The 16,539-nt window shown below is 35.4% G+C and overlaps 1 protein-coding gene across 1 annotated transcript in view; it reads right to left on the bottom strand.

Moving 5' to 3' along the window:
• LOC307194072 (tenascin-R-like) overlaps positions 1 to 16,539 on the bottom strand; it is a 51,757-nt gene that overhangs the window by 19,114 nt on the left and 16,104 nt on the right. Inside the window, exons 10-15 of the mRNA XM_079936883.1 lie at positions 15,476 to 15,745; positions 8,549 to 8,809; positions 2,456 to 2,586; positions 2,153 to 2,282; positions 772 to 922; positions 211 to 317 (exon numbers count right to left, since the gene is read on the bottom strand). Coding sequence (XP_079793009.1) covers positions 211 to 317; positions 772 to 922; positions 2,153 to 2,282; positions 2,456 to 2,586; positions 8,549 to 8,809; positions 15,476 to 15,745 — 1,050 coding nt within the window. The remainder of the gene's footprint in view (positions 1 to 210; positions 318 to 771; positions 923 to 2,152; positions 2,283 to 2,455; positions 2,587 to 8,548; positions 8,810 to 15,475; positions 15,746 to 16,539) is intronic.

A 16,539-nucleotide genomic window follows, 5' to 3' on the forward strand; every position in this document is an offset into this window, starting at 1 on the left:
AGGTCACATAGTCTTGCCCAAGGTCACAATAAATAAATGATAGAGAAAGGAATATAATGCAGGCATTCTCCATGTAAATGAAGTACTCCTTCTCTTCAAGCCATAATGTCATAAACCACTTCTATATTGATTGTTAACTAGATATTGGCTTTAAACACAACTATTTTCCCTTAACCCATGAAAAGTTAATTAAATATAAAATGAACTTACAGGTGCTAACCATGAGGACAGTAGGATGGCTTCTCTTTAGTCCCTTGGTAGCTCTAATGCTAATTAAAAAGTCAGTCCCTGGAGAAAGGTTGTTAAATGAGAATGTCCTACACATTAAAGAAAAATCAAACATTAAGATATTTAGCTCAGAAACATTTGGAAAACTCCATCTTCTCACACTATTTGCAGAAAGAATTTTATATATAAGTTTTGGTTTTTTATTGTCTATTATGGAAACAATTTGCTACGTTTACACACAAACAGTTACTGAGAAAGCATAGCTTCTTACGTGGAGAAATTTAAGTCAAAAAGTGTGTATGTCATACATACAAGCATGATGAAATCATGAATTAATTCATTACTATCTATTAGCATAAATAATTTGGTACTGTATATCAGATCTAGTTATTCCTATCACACTACAGTCCAAACAGTTCTCTTGAAAAGTTTTCTAATTTCTATTTATACTAAACCACTAACATAGCTTTCTAACAACACATATAAAATGTTCATCTTGTGTTCCATGTAACTTGATATAAGTTCTTTTCAATATTTTCATACCTTTTTGTGGAAGGCAGGATTTCTTCTTTCATTAAGCTTTCACTGGATATTGAAATAATGTATCCATCCAGAAGACTTCTAGCTGAAGGCCAGCTAACGGTTACTGCATTTGAATTCCTGCTGTGATTCAGAAATTCAACCGCACTTGGGGCTATATCATTTAAAACATACACGTAAAATAACATTTTTTATCGTACAAAGCACCTATTTTATAACCACCCTGAAATACTCTCAGGATTTGTTTGACTCTTTGCAAACTCTGAGGGTAACCAAGACATTCCTTTTATTCCTCCTGGTAGATATGAGAAGTTAAAAGAGTGGGGGGAAAAAAACAAACAAACAAGAATCATTGTAAACTTTGAAACAGAGCCGATATGTACCCCAGCAGTGTTGTACTCAATATTTCCCCTGCTTCTATAATGTAGGAAGAGGTGATATCTTGGTCTTGTGTAATCACCAACCTCAGAAATAGTTAATGATTTTTAGGACTCATTCTAATTAAATACCAAACAGTGACAAGGTTAATCAGCAGGGAAAGTTAACTGCAATCTAAATATGAAATGCTTCCTTTATTTTCTGAAAAAAAAAGTTAAAATAGTGTACAATATATATTTTGTTGCCCCTTTAAAATTCTCCCATGTATAAGAAACGAACAAAATTGCCACGATATTCTCTCTCAATTCCATTCTATGTTATTACAGTAAAAGAATACCAGACATGACCAGTTTCTAAATACATCAATCGATGTTCCCATACCATCCATGTCAAGAATATCTAAAATAGTTATATTAGTAGAACAGCTGACGATTTTACTTCACCTACATTTGAAAACGTACACATTTTGCATACACCCTTCCCAATCATCCTTTATTTCATATGACTACCATGGAATAAATCACCATCTGCCACTGGGAGTAAGTTGCTAATGCTGGGGAAATGGCACTTCACTGTCTGTTTAACTGAACAATGGAAAAATTAAATCACAAATGGAGACTCTGGCCAGAACCCAGACAGTTAGCAACTCTATTGTCTGGAAACAGACACACAAAAGAGACTGTGCTAATTCATACAACGGGAAATAGAAAAAGAGATAAGAGGAAATACTGCCTGCCCATTAAGAAAATTTGAGAAGAATGAACTATTTATTAAATCTTCCCTATAAGAACCAAATGAATATTTGAACATTGAAACTTATATGTCAATGGTACCTCAATCAATAAATAAATGAATTTTTTTAAAAAGAAAGAAAATAATACATAAAACCAAAGCATTTTTATGGAATCCTTCTGATTATATTAACAATAAAATATTTTAGAAAATTGGAAATTAAAAAAAATATTTGAACACTGAATAATAACTGAAGTGCTTACATAGGCTGTACCTGTCTGTATTTCTTTTATGTAGGGAGAACTGTCTTTAAAACCTTCTTTTTCAGTGCGAATTGAAAAGGTGTACACTGTGGCAGGATCCAGGTTAGAGAATGTTGCTGCTTCTTGAAATACTTTCTGGACCTATTGATCCAAAAGAATAACTTACCAAGTGTTCATTTAAGAAATGCTCCACCATCAAACACAAGCAAAAAAAATGTTGGGGGTTATTTAGTTTCACTACTACCTAATATAAGAATGCAGCAATACTGGCTTCAGAATAAAAGTTATTCCTCTGAGAACCCCTTATAACGTACCATGAAAGCAGCAGCACAGTTTATGCATGTGATTTCATAATGCTGAAAATTCCCATCAGCTCGATTCCAGAGAATTTCAATGGAAGAGTTTGTAACTTTGCCCTCATGGATATTTGATGGTGCTTCCAGACCTACCCAAAATACACGAAACACTTAAATTCCTCCTGCATGTTTTCTAACCATTTTTTTTTTGTTATTATTATTTACCCCTTTAAAGGGAATAAAAAGCACAGTGCAAAAAAGGACAATAGTTTAATAATGAATTATCTATCCTAATTAAAAATAGCTGTTTACACATGACAGCTTATAAAATATGATAATCTATTGCAATACTCAGAATCACTGTAAATACCATTACATGTAGCTAACTTTGATGTTGCAGTAAAAACTACATAACAGCAAATTCACAGGAGTAAATGTACAATATTCAAAGGAGGAAAAAAGAATTAAAGCTTTCTGAAACTATTAGCATAAGCTGAAAAGACAACAGAGAGAGAAATATGAAGTATACACAAAGAAGAATCCCTTTGTATCAAATATTGGATGAAGTTAAAAACAAATTTTATCTGATGAGTTTTAGTGTTTAGTTTTCCCAGTTTAAAGATCTCATCTAGCATAAAGGAAAACAATTATTTTAGAAAACCTGAAAAATGTCAGCTTTAGACAATCATCTCATATATTGGTATTTCTGCTGATTGATATAATGACATTGATATAGATGATCAAGTATAAATTATTTTTAAAGAAAAGAACTGTCAAATAGAATGCTGCCCACAATGATTCATAATATAAGAGAGACAGAGAATACAGATACAAAAAGTTACAAAAATTACAAGCAGAAGTAAAATAAACATATACTGAGCTGATTATGAACATGTTAAAATGCTATTGGAATAATGTGATTTGTGACATCAATTTGAGATTATTTTGTGGAAAAAATTGAGTTTAAACAGTAAGGGAAGGATTACAATTTGGGGGAAGAAGACTCGTAGTGGTATAATTACATATGTGAAGATTTATAATCAGGAAGAGCAAATCATTAAGAATCTGGACATTTATTTATATTTATACTCAGAAATATGTTTTTAGGACACCACATGATTTTTATATGACATTTATTATTCTTTGCCATTTATTTCTACATCAAGTAGATGGATATCTTAGAAAATTTCAAGTATCCCAAAATTTCAAAATTAATATCTGTAGAATTTTTGAGTGACTTAAAGATAAATCAAAATCAACATGAATCTGAAAACGTAAGTATTGGTATGAACAAATATTAAACATATTAATTTAAAATATTCAAAGAGGTAAAGAAAATACAAGCTAGTTCTTTCCAGACAAATGGCAGCATGGGATAAGCAAACACACACTTAGATTATATGCTTTGAGAGACACTATCAGGGCCCCTACACTCAAACAATGTGATCTAGATTTCATAATCTGCCTAAATATTACTCACATTCCTCACTCGGATTAAGTCGTTGAAAATTCTGATTAATATGCAAGTATTTTTTTTCTGTTAATACGTAAGAAAAAAATTCATGACTTACTAATTTTAAACAAGGTTAGCTCTATCTGCATACTTGGGCAATTAAAGATCAGGCTCAGTAATGAGGTTTTTGCAAATGTTTTAAAGCATCTTTGAAAACAACTGTGTTAAAGTGAATGTAGACTACTAATTTGAAATGACACACAAAATCAAAATCAAGAAGCAACTTAGGTGCTCTCTTCAGCAGCACATATACTAATATTGGAACGACACAGAGAAGATTACCATGGCCCCTGCACAAGGATAACATGCAAATTCGTGAAGCGTTCCATATTTTTAAGAAAATGGTACTAGGAACATACATGTCAATAATTACCTTAAATGTAAGTGGATTAAATGCTCCAACCAAAAGACACAGACTGGCTGAATGGATACAAAAACAAGACCCATATATATGCTGTCTATAAGGGACCCACTTCAGACCTAGGGACACACACAGACTGAAAGTGAGGGGATGGAAAAAGATATTCCATGCAAATGGAAATCAAAAGAAAGCTAGAGTAGCCATTCTCATATCAGACAAATAGACTTTAAAACAAAGACTACTACAAGAGACAAAGAAGGACACTATATAATGATCAAGGGATCAATCCAAGAAGATGTAACAATTGTAAATATTTCTGCACCCAACATAGGAGCACTTCAATACATAAGACAAATACTAGCAGCCATAAAAGGGGAAATCAACAGTAACACAATCATAGTAGGGGATGTTAACACCCCACTTTCACCAATGGACAGATCATCTAAAATGAAAATAAATAAGAAACACAAGCTTTAAATGAGACATTAAACAAGATGGACTTAATTGATATTTATAGAACATTCCATCCAAAACCAACAGAATACACTTTCTTCTCAAGTGCTTATGGAACATTATCCAGGACAGATCATACATCGGATAACAAATCAAGCCTTAGTAACTTTAAAAAAACTGAAATCATATCAAGTATCTTTTCCCACCACAATGCTATGAGACTAGATATCAATTACAGGGAAAAAATCTGTAAAAAATATAAACACATGGAGGCTAAACAATACACTACTTAATAACCAAGATATCACTGAAGAAATCAAAGAGGATATCAAAAAGTACCTAGAAAGAAATGACAATGAAAACACGATGATGCAAAACCTATGAGATAAGCCAAAGCAGTTCGAAGAGGGAAGTTTATAGCAATACAATCCTACCTTGGGAAACAAGAAACATCTCAAATAAAAAACCTAACCTTAAACCTAAAGCAATCAGAGAAAGAAGAACAAAAAAACCTCAAAGTTAGCAGAAGGAAAGAAATCATAAAAATCAGATCAGAAATAAATGAAAAAGAAATGAAGGAAATAACAGCAAAGATCAATAAAACTAAAAGCTGGTTATTTGAGAAGATAAACAAAATTGATAAACCATTAGCCAAACTTATCAAGAAAAAAAGAGAGAACACTAAGATCAATAGAATTAGAAATGAAAAAGGAGAAGTAACAACTGACACTGCAGAAATACAAAGGATCATGAGAGATTACTACAAGCAACTCTATGCCAATAAAATGGACAACCTGGAAGAAATGGACAAATTCTTCGAAAAGCATAACCTCCTGAGACTGAACCAGGAAGAAATGGAAAACATAAAGAGACCAATCACAAGCACTGAAATTGAAACTGATTAAAAATCTTCCAACAAACAAAAGCCCAGGACCAGATGGATTCACAGGTGAATTCTATCAAACATTTAGAGAAGAGCTAACACCTATCCTTCTCAAATTCTTCCAAAATATAGCATAGGGAAGAACACTCCCAAACTACTTCTATGAGGCCACCATCACTCTGATACCAAAACCAGACAAAGCTGTCATAAAAACAGAAAACTACAGGTCAATACCACTGATGAACAGAGATGCAAAAATCCTCAGCAAAATACTAGCAACCAGAATCCAACAGCACATTAAAAGGATCATACACCATGATCAAGTGGGATTTACCCCAGGAATGCAAGGATTCTTCAATATATGCAAATCAATCAATGTGATACACCAAATTAACAAACTGAAGAATAAAAACCATATGATCATCTCAATAGATGCAGAAAAAGCTTTTGAAAAAATTCAACACCCATTTATGACAAAAACCCTCCAAAAAGTAGGCATAGAGTGAACTTACCTCAACATAATAAAGGCCATATATGACAAACTCACATCCAACATCGTCCTCAATGGTGAAAAACTGAAACCATATCCACTAAGATCAGGAACAAGACAAGGTTGCCCACTCTCACCACTATTAGGCAACATAGTTTTGGAAGCTTTAGCCACAGCAATCAGAGATGAAAAAGATATAAAAGAAATCCAAATTAGAAAAGAAGTAAAACTGTCACTGTTTGCAGGTGACATGATACTATACATAGAGAATCCTAAAGATGCTACCAGAAAACTACTAGAGCTATTCAATGAATTTGGTAAAGTAGCAGGATACAAAATTAATGCACAGAAATCTCTTGCATTCCTAAACACTAATCATGAAAAATCAGAAAGAGAAATTAAAGAAACACTCCCTTTTACCATGGCAAAAAAAAAAAGAATGAAGTACCTAGGAATAAACCCACCTAAGGAGACAAACGACCTGCAGAAAACTGTAACACACTGATGAAAGAAATTAAAGATGATACACACAGATGGAGAGATATACCATGTTCTTGGATTGGAAGAATCAACATTGTGAAAATGACTATATTACTCAAAGCAATCTGCAGATTCAATACAATCCCTATCAAACTACCACTGGCATTTTTCACAGAACTAGAACAAAACATTTCACAATTTGTATAGAAACACAAAAGACCCCGAATAGCCAAAGCAATCTTCAGAAAGAAAAACGGAGCTGGAGGAATCAGGCTCCCTGACTTCAGACTATACTACAACGCTACAGTAATCAAGACAGTATGGTACTGGCACAAAAACAGAAATACAGATCAATGGAACAGGACAGAAAGCCCAGAAATAAACTCACACACATATGGTCACCTTATCTTTGATAAAGGAGGCAAGAATATACAATGGAGAAAAGACATCCTCTTCAATAAGTGGTGCTGGGAAAACTGGACAGCTACATGTAAAAAAATGCAATTAAAACTCTCTCTAACACTATACACAAAAATAAACTCAAAATGGATTAAGGACCTAAATGTAAGGCCAGACACTATCAAACTCTTAGAGGAAAATATAGGCAGAACACTCTATGACATACATTACAGCAAGATCCTTTTTGACCCACCTCCTAGAGAAATGGAAATAAAAACAAAAATAAACAAATGGGACCTAATGAAACTTCAAAGCTTTTGCACAGCAAAGGAAACCATAAACAAGATGAAAAGACAACCCTCAGAATGGGAGAAAATATTTACAAATGAAGCAACTGACAAAGGATTAATCTCCAAAATTTACAAGCAGCTCATGCAGCTCAATATCAAAAAAAACAAACAACCCAATCCAAAAATGGGCAGAAGACTAAATAGACATTTCTCCAAAGAAGATATACAGATTGCCAACAAACACATGAAAGAATGCTCAACATCATTAATCATTAGAGAAATGCAAATCAAAACTACAATGAGATATCATCTCACACCCGTCAGAATGGCCATCATCAAAAAGTCTACAAATAATAGATGCTGAAGATGATCTAGAGAAAAGGGAACCCTCTTGCAGTGTTGGTGGGAATGTAAACTGATACAGCCACTATGGAGAACAGTATGGAGGCTCCTTAAAAAACTAAAAATAGAGCTACCATATGATCCAGCAATCCCACTACTGGGCATATACCCTGAGAAAACCATAATTCAAAAACAGTCATGTACGAAATATTCATTGCAGCTCTATTTACAATAGCCAGGATATGGAAGCAACCTAAGTGTCCATCGACAGATGAATGGATAAAGAAGACGTGGCACATATTTACAATGGAATATGAGCCATAAAAAGAAACGAAATTGAGTTATTTGTAGTGAGGTGGATGGACCTAGAGTCTGTCCTACAGAATGAAGTGAGCCAGAAAGAGAAAAACAAATACCGTATGCTAACACATGTATATGGAATCTAAAAAAAAAAAAAAATATATATATATATATAGTGATGAAGAACCTAGGGGCAGGATGGGAATAAAGATGCAGACCTACTAGAGAACGGACCTGAGGACATGGGAAGGGGGAAGGGTAAGCTGGGACAAAGTGAGAGAGTGGCATGGACATATATACACTACCAAATGTAAAACCGATAGCTAGTGGGAAGCAGCAGCGTAGCACAGGGAGATCAGCTCAGTGCTTTGTGACCACCTAGAGGGGTGAGATAGGGACGGTGGTAGGGAGGGAGATGCAAGAGGGAAGAGATATGGGGATATATGTATATGTATAGCTGATTCATTTTGTTATAAAGCAGAAACTAACACACCATTGTAAAGCAATCATACTCCAATAAAGATGTTAAAAAATAAATTAATTAAAATTTTTTAAATTTTGTAAAAAAGAAGCATCTTAGACAAGTCCTAAAATACTTACATGTTTTTACTGCTGGCGCATAATACATATTACTTAATTTAGTCCCACTGATCGTAGAAACAAAGAAATTATATTCTGTGCCTGGGGTTAAATTGTCAACAGTTATTTTATTGTCCTGTTTCAAAAACCTGGTTACATTTGGCCCTCTGTCACTTGCAATATGTATGCCATCAAACACTCCAATATCAGGCATCTGAACATATAAGATTACAGAGGTACTATGACTTTCATAAGGGATAACAATTTGAACTGGTTTCGGCTCTGAAAGATAAAGAGAGATATTTATAATTAGTATTTTCTTAAAACTTTCATATTTCTCTATATTATGTCTAGCATGTTGTAGAATTTGTGAAAAAATTAAATGCCTATATATGAAACTTGTGTTTACTAGGTCACCACTGGACAGAGGAATAAGGTGTACATTCTGAAAGACTGTATGTACCTATATATTGAAAGGACCTAATTAACTTTCATTTTTTGATTCTCATTAACAGTCTGAAAAAAACATAAAAATCTGAGATTTTCCCATTTTTTCCTTTTTATCTATTTATTAAGAAAATACTTTTGAAAACCTATATACTAGGAGGAGAGCTCAAATAAAGTAAATAAGGCCAGATTCCTGCTTTCAAAGAGTTTCCAATCTCAGAAAAGACATGCACAGATCGCTAACTATAGAGTCCCAAATGCTTAGAGTGACATGAACAAAAGGCTGTTGAGAACAGAGGAAGAAATCAACAATTCTAGCAGAGATAATTGGGGAAACCTTTCCAGAGTCGATGATGATGTTTTATCTGAGTCTTATAGGATAGTACAAGTCTACCGGAAAGAGTGTGCATGGTGGGGAGAGGTAGTCAGGAGGGAATCCCAGACCAAGAGAAAAGCATTAGCAAGGCCTGGAAACCAAAATGGGCATCATCGTGTATTCAGGGAATACCAAGTTCTTCTCACTCTTTACTAGCAGGGCAGGTTACTAGTCACTAGTCCTTGGCAACTAGTTTCCAACTTCTAGTCTTTGGTAAGTTACTTAGTCACTCTGTGCCTTGGCTTTTTCATCCCTATAATGGGAAGGACATCTATTTTGCAGGGTTCCTGTGACAATTAAGTGAGAGACTGCATTTATGCATAAAGTGCTCAGAGCAGTTCCAGGCACAGGGCAGGCACTCAGGGTGGTTCAAGCACAGGGTGTGTGTGAGGAACAGGGACCGGGCATGAACGGGCCACCTCTGAGGCTGGCCGCTGTCTGTGAGAGGCTTTGCGTGCCATGCTCTCGAGATCAGACTTTATCCTGTCTGCACAGCGACTGTGAGCAGACGTTTCATTTCATTTTTAGGAACATGGTTCTGGCAACAGTTTGGTGGAAGGATTCATTTACATTTCATACTCTCCCTGACCTCTATTAAAGAGCTTTATTGTACCACAACCCTCTATTCTGCTATTTAGAGCAGATTTGAAATTTTAGGTGACTTCTATTCACATTATTTTTCCTCAGGTCAATTTTAATTTCAATTCTATTTTTAGATTATTGGGACACCATCTAGTATATCCTTAAGTCTGTCTTCTTCCAAATAGATGTCTTCTATCTTCTTCTAAAATATACATTCTGAAAAAGTTTTTTTTCCTTCCAGAAAATGACACGGCCTTTCCTTTTTTTTTTTTTTTTGGTGGCATCTGGTTTGATGCAATGGAACTTGTTCTAAGTCACTGTTAGAACAGCGACAATGTGATCTGACAATGTGATTCTGTCACTTTACCCAGAGCCAGTACTGTCTAAAAAGATTTAAACACACATCTATAATTAGAAATATAGAACACAAAATCTGTGCAATCTCTCCAATTCATTCAGCTGTAATATATAACTTTCGTTTTATGTTCTTGGTGGTTATGAGGAAACGTTCAATATACTAACCATAGCACATTCTATATGGTATATTACTGGGTTTCAAGGCACTTTCACCATGTTTTCCTTTTTCCAGTTATGTTTACTTTCTTTTTCTGTCATCACTAACATTTTTAGTGGGTTTTCTCTTTAAATTCCTTACAGCTTTCTTCGGCTACAAAGCTCTCACAGTAAGCATGGTTTTGCAAGACTGGCATGACATTCCCCAAGTATCCAATCCATCTGAATCTGTGGGCAATGATCTATGAAAGCTTCTAAATATACTTTGAGCAACAATTAAAGACCTGCAGATTGGAAATGAGTAACGGTGCCCTCATGGAGAAAATTCACTTGCATGCTCTTGGGTGCTGAAAACATTTTCTAGGGAGAGACAAGCCTTTAAATAGGCATAGTTTACTCTAGGTTCTAAAAGTATACAGAGTCAGCAACATTCCCTCCAGGGGGTAAATATAAGGTTTTACACCAACTCCACTTGTCCAAGGAGATATAGTCAACAGTATTAACACATGACATGTTAAAGCAGAGGGACACCAAGGCTGGACAGATGTAGAATAGGATAAAGTTATTCCTTCTCTTCAAAACTATACCCTGAACTTCTGAAAACTCACCTGGGAGAAGATTTTGCCATTTCTGGTGGATTCCAGTGGGTCTCCATCTCTGTAACCATGACCTCCATCCTTACCTATTTTCCTGCAAAAGCTTTTTCAGAAGAAGTGGCAGCCCTGAGGGCTGTATGAGTTTTTTTCAATATGAGATAAACTGAACTAGGCCAAATTCAAAGGTTTTTATTATAGGTAAGTTAGAATGAGGCCTCAGAGATGCCCAGTCTATCTTAAAATTTATTCTTCTAAAAACGAGAGAAAAAAAGAAAACTCAAACACCAGCTCTCCTACAGATTTCCTTCCCTCAATAAAAACTTGGATGTAGCTAACTCCTTAGACAAAGAAAGACCACATAAATAGCTAAAACAGCTTTACTAAGAAATAAAAATTATAACAACCTCAAAGACTCTCAGAGTGCTTGCTTCGTATCTGAGCCCTTAAATTATATTAACTTCATAAAGTAGGTAAGATTATTATAATTCCCATTTTAGGGAGAAGAAAACTGAGGACCAAAAAGGTTGAATGACTTTCCAAAAGACATAAACTGATCATCGTGGAGCTGGAACTGTAACCCAGGTAATCTGGTTCCAAGGTCTGTTGTCATAAACACCGACTTCTCTCAAAGTGCACACTTTATAGTTCAGGCGCACAGTAATAACTGGAGATCAAGTTTTGTTTGCTTGCTTTCAGGATAACTGAGAAAGAGACAAAGAGAGAAGGTTCAAAGGGGAAAGGAAAATAAAGGAATGTGTAAATTTTATTTTTTTCTATATGTCTGTAACATGTAGATGCTCATTAAAAGGTAAATGTCCCTCTATTCTTAACAGCCTCAAAGCGTATGGAAGAAAGAGAAACAGGACATAGTAAATAATAGTTAACAACTATTTGTTGAATGAATACAAGGAAAGAGTTAATTTCCACCTTTGCCCCTTGGGATAGGTCAATATTTGCTTAATCATCTTGACACAAGTAAAAATGATGAATGATAATCAAGTGGTGCCAAAAGTGATTATAAAGTTTAAGAACTGAATAGAAAGACAAATAGGATTATAAGAAATAGTGGAATACTTGAAGGAACTAGAGAAAATTCACCAGAAGGAAAGAAAATATAGACACCACAAGCACCTAATGGGGGTTTCCAAACATATGATGGACTTTTACGTGAATCAGGGAGTAGATTTGCTTTGTGATACTCTGGAGAACAGACATGGCTCCAAACTAGAGGAAAATTACAGGGATGCATTACAAAATGATCAGAGGAATTACGTATCTTATGAGAAAATCTCTGTTCTAACTTCAAACCCTAAAATTCTATTATTCTTCCTAGGATTTATAAATATTAATCCATGTTTCAGCATCCATTTGGATGGTGACTTTATAAATAAGTACTTGAATTAACCAGAGTCGAGAACTATGCATACACCTGAAGATAGACAGCCTAATAAGATTTCAAAAGAGCTCACTGTATAGAAAGGATGGCAAAATTTGGTTTTAGATGGTAGATGGGCTGAAATATGCTAAGTTCCCTACAGTCAAAGAAGAATAAGACTTTAGAGATGAAAACCAATTTAATAATATACTCAGTGGGGACTCCCCTGGTGGCACAGTGGTTAAGAATCTGCCTGCCAATGCAGGGGACACGGGTTCAATCCCTGGTCTGGGAAGATCCCACATGCCAGAGCAGCTAAGCCTGTGCGCCTCAACTACTGAGCCTGCACTCCAGAGCCTGCGAGCCACAACTACTGAGCCCACGCACTGTAACTACTGAAGCCCGCGCGCCACAACTACTGAGCCTGTGTGCTGAAACTACTGAAGCCCACGCGCCTAGAGCCCATGCTCCACAACAAAAGAAACCACCACAGTAAGAAGCCCGGGCACCACAACAAAGAGTAGCCCCCGCTTGCCACAACTAGAGAAAGCCCACATGCAGCAACGAAGACCCAGTATATATATATATACATATATATATACCCAGTATATATATATATATATATACACACACACACAAGTATATATATATATACACACAACGAATATATATACAACAAAGACCCAGTATATATATATATATATATACACAAGTATATATATATATATATATATATATATACACACACAAGTATATATATACACACACACATACACACACACACACACACACACACACTCAGTGATTTAAATCTTGTGGAGCAAAAACCTAGGCCCTGAGACAATATGGGGAAAATCTAACCTCATACTGGTAATAACTAGTAATGATTGGTGGCTCTAAGACTACAGTTCATTTTCCACTTATGCATTTTAATTTTAGTACTTCTGACTATAAATTTGCATTGGGTCGTTTAATAGACATGAAATAGTTTTTTGGTTTTTTTTTTTTTTAGCAATATCTCTTTCTTAGTTGTCTCCTTTTTCACAACGGTTTCCTATTATATTTATCTTTAGGTAGGTTTTCTCAAAAATTTAAGCTTGAAAGTTATGGAACTAAATTTAGGTTTAGCCTTTGGAAGTTAAAACAGGAGGATCTGATGCTGGTTGAGTGCGGACCCTGCTACACAATTTTTTGAACCAATTCACTTTTTCCATCAGGCTGCCCTTTTTGTTAGCCAAGAGGCCTGTGAGGTCCAATGAGCTTTCCTTCCTCACAGTCACCACTATCCACCCAAATTAGTCAACTCAAAACCCCAGTTCCTCCCTTACTTATCACAAGCACTCCAGTGTGAAAGCTCAGACTTCTTACTTCCATAATATAAAATGTGTCTTCTATTTTCCATCTGCACTTCCCCATGATGTCCACCATCATCTTTTGCCTATATTCTACAACACCCTCTTACCCAGTTTCTCTACTTCCACTCCCACTCCTATAGAAATCATTCTTTGCACATATCAGGAGAGACATTTTTGTAACATAGGTCGCCTTGTCACTCTCCTGCATAAACCCCTCAATGGCTTCCCATTGCCCTCAGAACAAACTCAAAAGCATGGCCTACAAGCTCTATGTGCTCTGACCACTGACTACCTCTCCAATACCATTTCCTACTACCCTTCTCCCTCTTCCTTAGACAACACTTATCCTGGCCTTTTTCTTCTCAGACACACCAAGCTTTCTCCTGTTTTACAGCCTTCATGCCAGCTGTTCATGCCTAAAGTACCCTTCCTCCACCTTGTTCTGCTCTGGCGCCTTCTCACGGTTTAAGCCTCCGTTCAAATGAAACTCCTTCTGTTACAGCCCATCTCCAGTAGAACCCTCCATCCCACTTCAATTACTCTTGTAAAACAAGGAATGTCACTTGCCATACTGTTACACCAGGATTAAGTCATTAGCCACTGCAGTCGCTGACCTACGATACACCCTGAAAGGAATTCAGGATAAAGAATGGGATGAAGCACTCTGTGCTTTGGGAAAACAGGCCCTTAAGCAGTTAGATATATTTCAGGAAAAATTTTTATGAACCCATATTCTTACATCTTCCCATGCTCAGAAAAGCACTAAAATCATTAACTGAGATATCTGTTCCTCATGACTAGCAGTAACCTTCTACCAAGACGTATGCTTGACTGCACGCACCTCTTAGCCAAAAATCACATATGCTATACTGGCCTCTCCCCCTACCTCTTTGGAGCAGTTCCTCAAAGCTCTCTGAGAGGCTGTCTCCCAGGCTACAGTCCTCAGTAAGATCCCCAAATGAAACTGAAACTCACTGTTCTTATGCTTTATGTTTTTATTTCAGTGGACACTCTCTGACATCACTTTTCTCTTTTCCTTCTTAATATTGACCTTAATTTATAAATATCTATAAACATTATTTCATGTATTTACTTTTCATTTTTTCCTTTTCTTTCTTCCTCCTTATTAAATTTTCAATAATTACTTATTGAGTATATTGATTTTATTTGAGAAAAAAATGGAAAATTTTTGTTAGTCCTAAACCTTTTATACACTGTCAATATTTCCGTCCAATGTGCTACAGCATGCCTTTGTGGATGCAATAAAAATTATAAAGACGTCCAGCTGTATGTCAGGCACTGTTCTAAGTCCTTACATTTATTAAATCAGTTATTGTCAGGACAACCTATGAGACCACACTATTATTTTCTCCCGCTTTACAAATGTGGAAACTGAGTCATAAACAGGTTGAATACATTGCCCAGGGTTACTCAAATAGCTGAACCCAGATTCAAACCTAGGTAGTGTGGCTTTAGGATCAGGTTCTTAATCATAAACAATGCTGCCTTTATACAAGCACAGGACATTTTCAGGATACAAGAGATGCGAACTGCTCCAGATCCTGAAGCACACTAATAACCTATTTATTGTAAAATAACCTATTTATTGTAAAACCTGCTACCAGAGGGCTCTTTCAGAAACTATTCTACAATACCCCCAAATCAGCAAGTATCTGTTAAGAATGAAAAGTACTTGATTCTCACTTAGAGTTTGTTGAATAGTGACCAGCTTGCTCAAGTTCCCATTCATTACTGTTGCCATTCCAATGTCATATGTCATTCCAGGGATTAAGTGATCAACCTTGACTCTATTAGCATCCTTTACAAAAAGCTTCCTGACTTCTCTTCTATCTGATATGGATGTGATTTGAATGTAGACCTCGTGGCCGTCTGGTGGGGATCCCCACTGAAGAATTATACTGTCTTCTCCCACATCTTCAAGTTTAGCATAAACTTCCTGAGGTGGATTAATACCTTCGAGAAATAGATAAATGGATACATACATTTTAGTTTATTGTCAGCGTTATTCATGCTGAGTAAAAATATCTCAGTTCAATATTAATTCATGTTTAAAATGTAACAAATCCTCAGGTCACCATGTCTTGAAAAGGACTAAATTTTAGAGAAAAATATGTCTTTGTGATTACTATACAAGTATTGGAGAATTTTCTTGATACTCTTTTGTAATAACCAAAGAAAATACTTTGGCTTATCTCCTTACACAATTTATTTGAATATCAGGCTTGGGGATTTTCAATACTATACAATTCTCTGGAAATTGTAATGTCTTCCTTTTAGTCTCATTGTCTTGTGTTACACGCCTCCCCTAAATTTTTGATAGTTCTCAGGTACAACGATCAATCATTAGTTCATGTCTATAAGGATAATTATGCAATTTTAAACTGTTCAACAGTTTACTTTAAATAATCTTTAAAGAATTCTCTACGATATTCAAAATTACTTTGTTTTCAGAAACTATAAAGTGATTTTTAATCTGTTTTGAAGTTCACCTCCTTAGAAACACAATTAAACACCACATTTTAATTTCTTAGGAAAATATTCTGGGTCAGACCCATAGTCTATTCATTCCATACCTTCAATTCAAAAAATTGGAGCCAGCCTGACTTTAGGTGTTGAAATTGATTAGGTATGTAAAATTATCAGAAAATGCCAGAACAGTCCAATTAGAAAACTGTTCACAAGATTCCATGATGAAACAGCTTCAGATATTTTTTTCTTACATGCCTACAAAACTTATGAGTCTGTTA

The sequence above is a fragment of the Stenella coeruleoalba genome, assembly GCF_951394435.1.
Source record: "Stenella coeruleoalba genome assembly, chromosome: 11".
Lineage (NCBI taxonomy): Eukaryota > Metazoa > Chordata > Mammalia > Artiodactyla > Delphinidae > Stenella > Stenella coeruleoalba.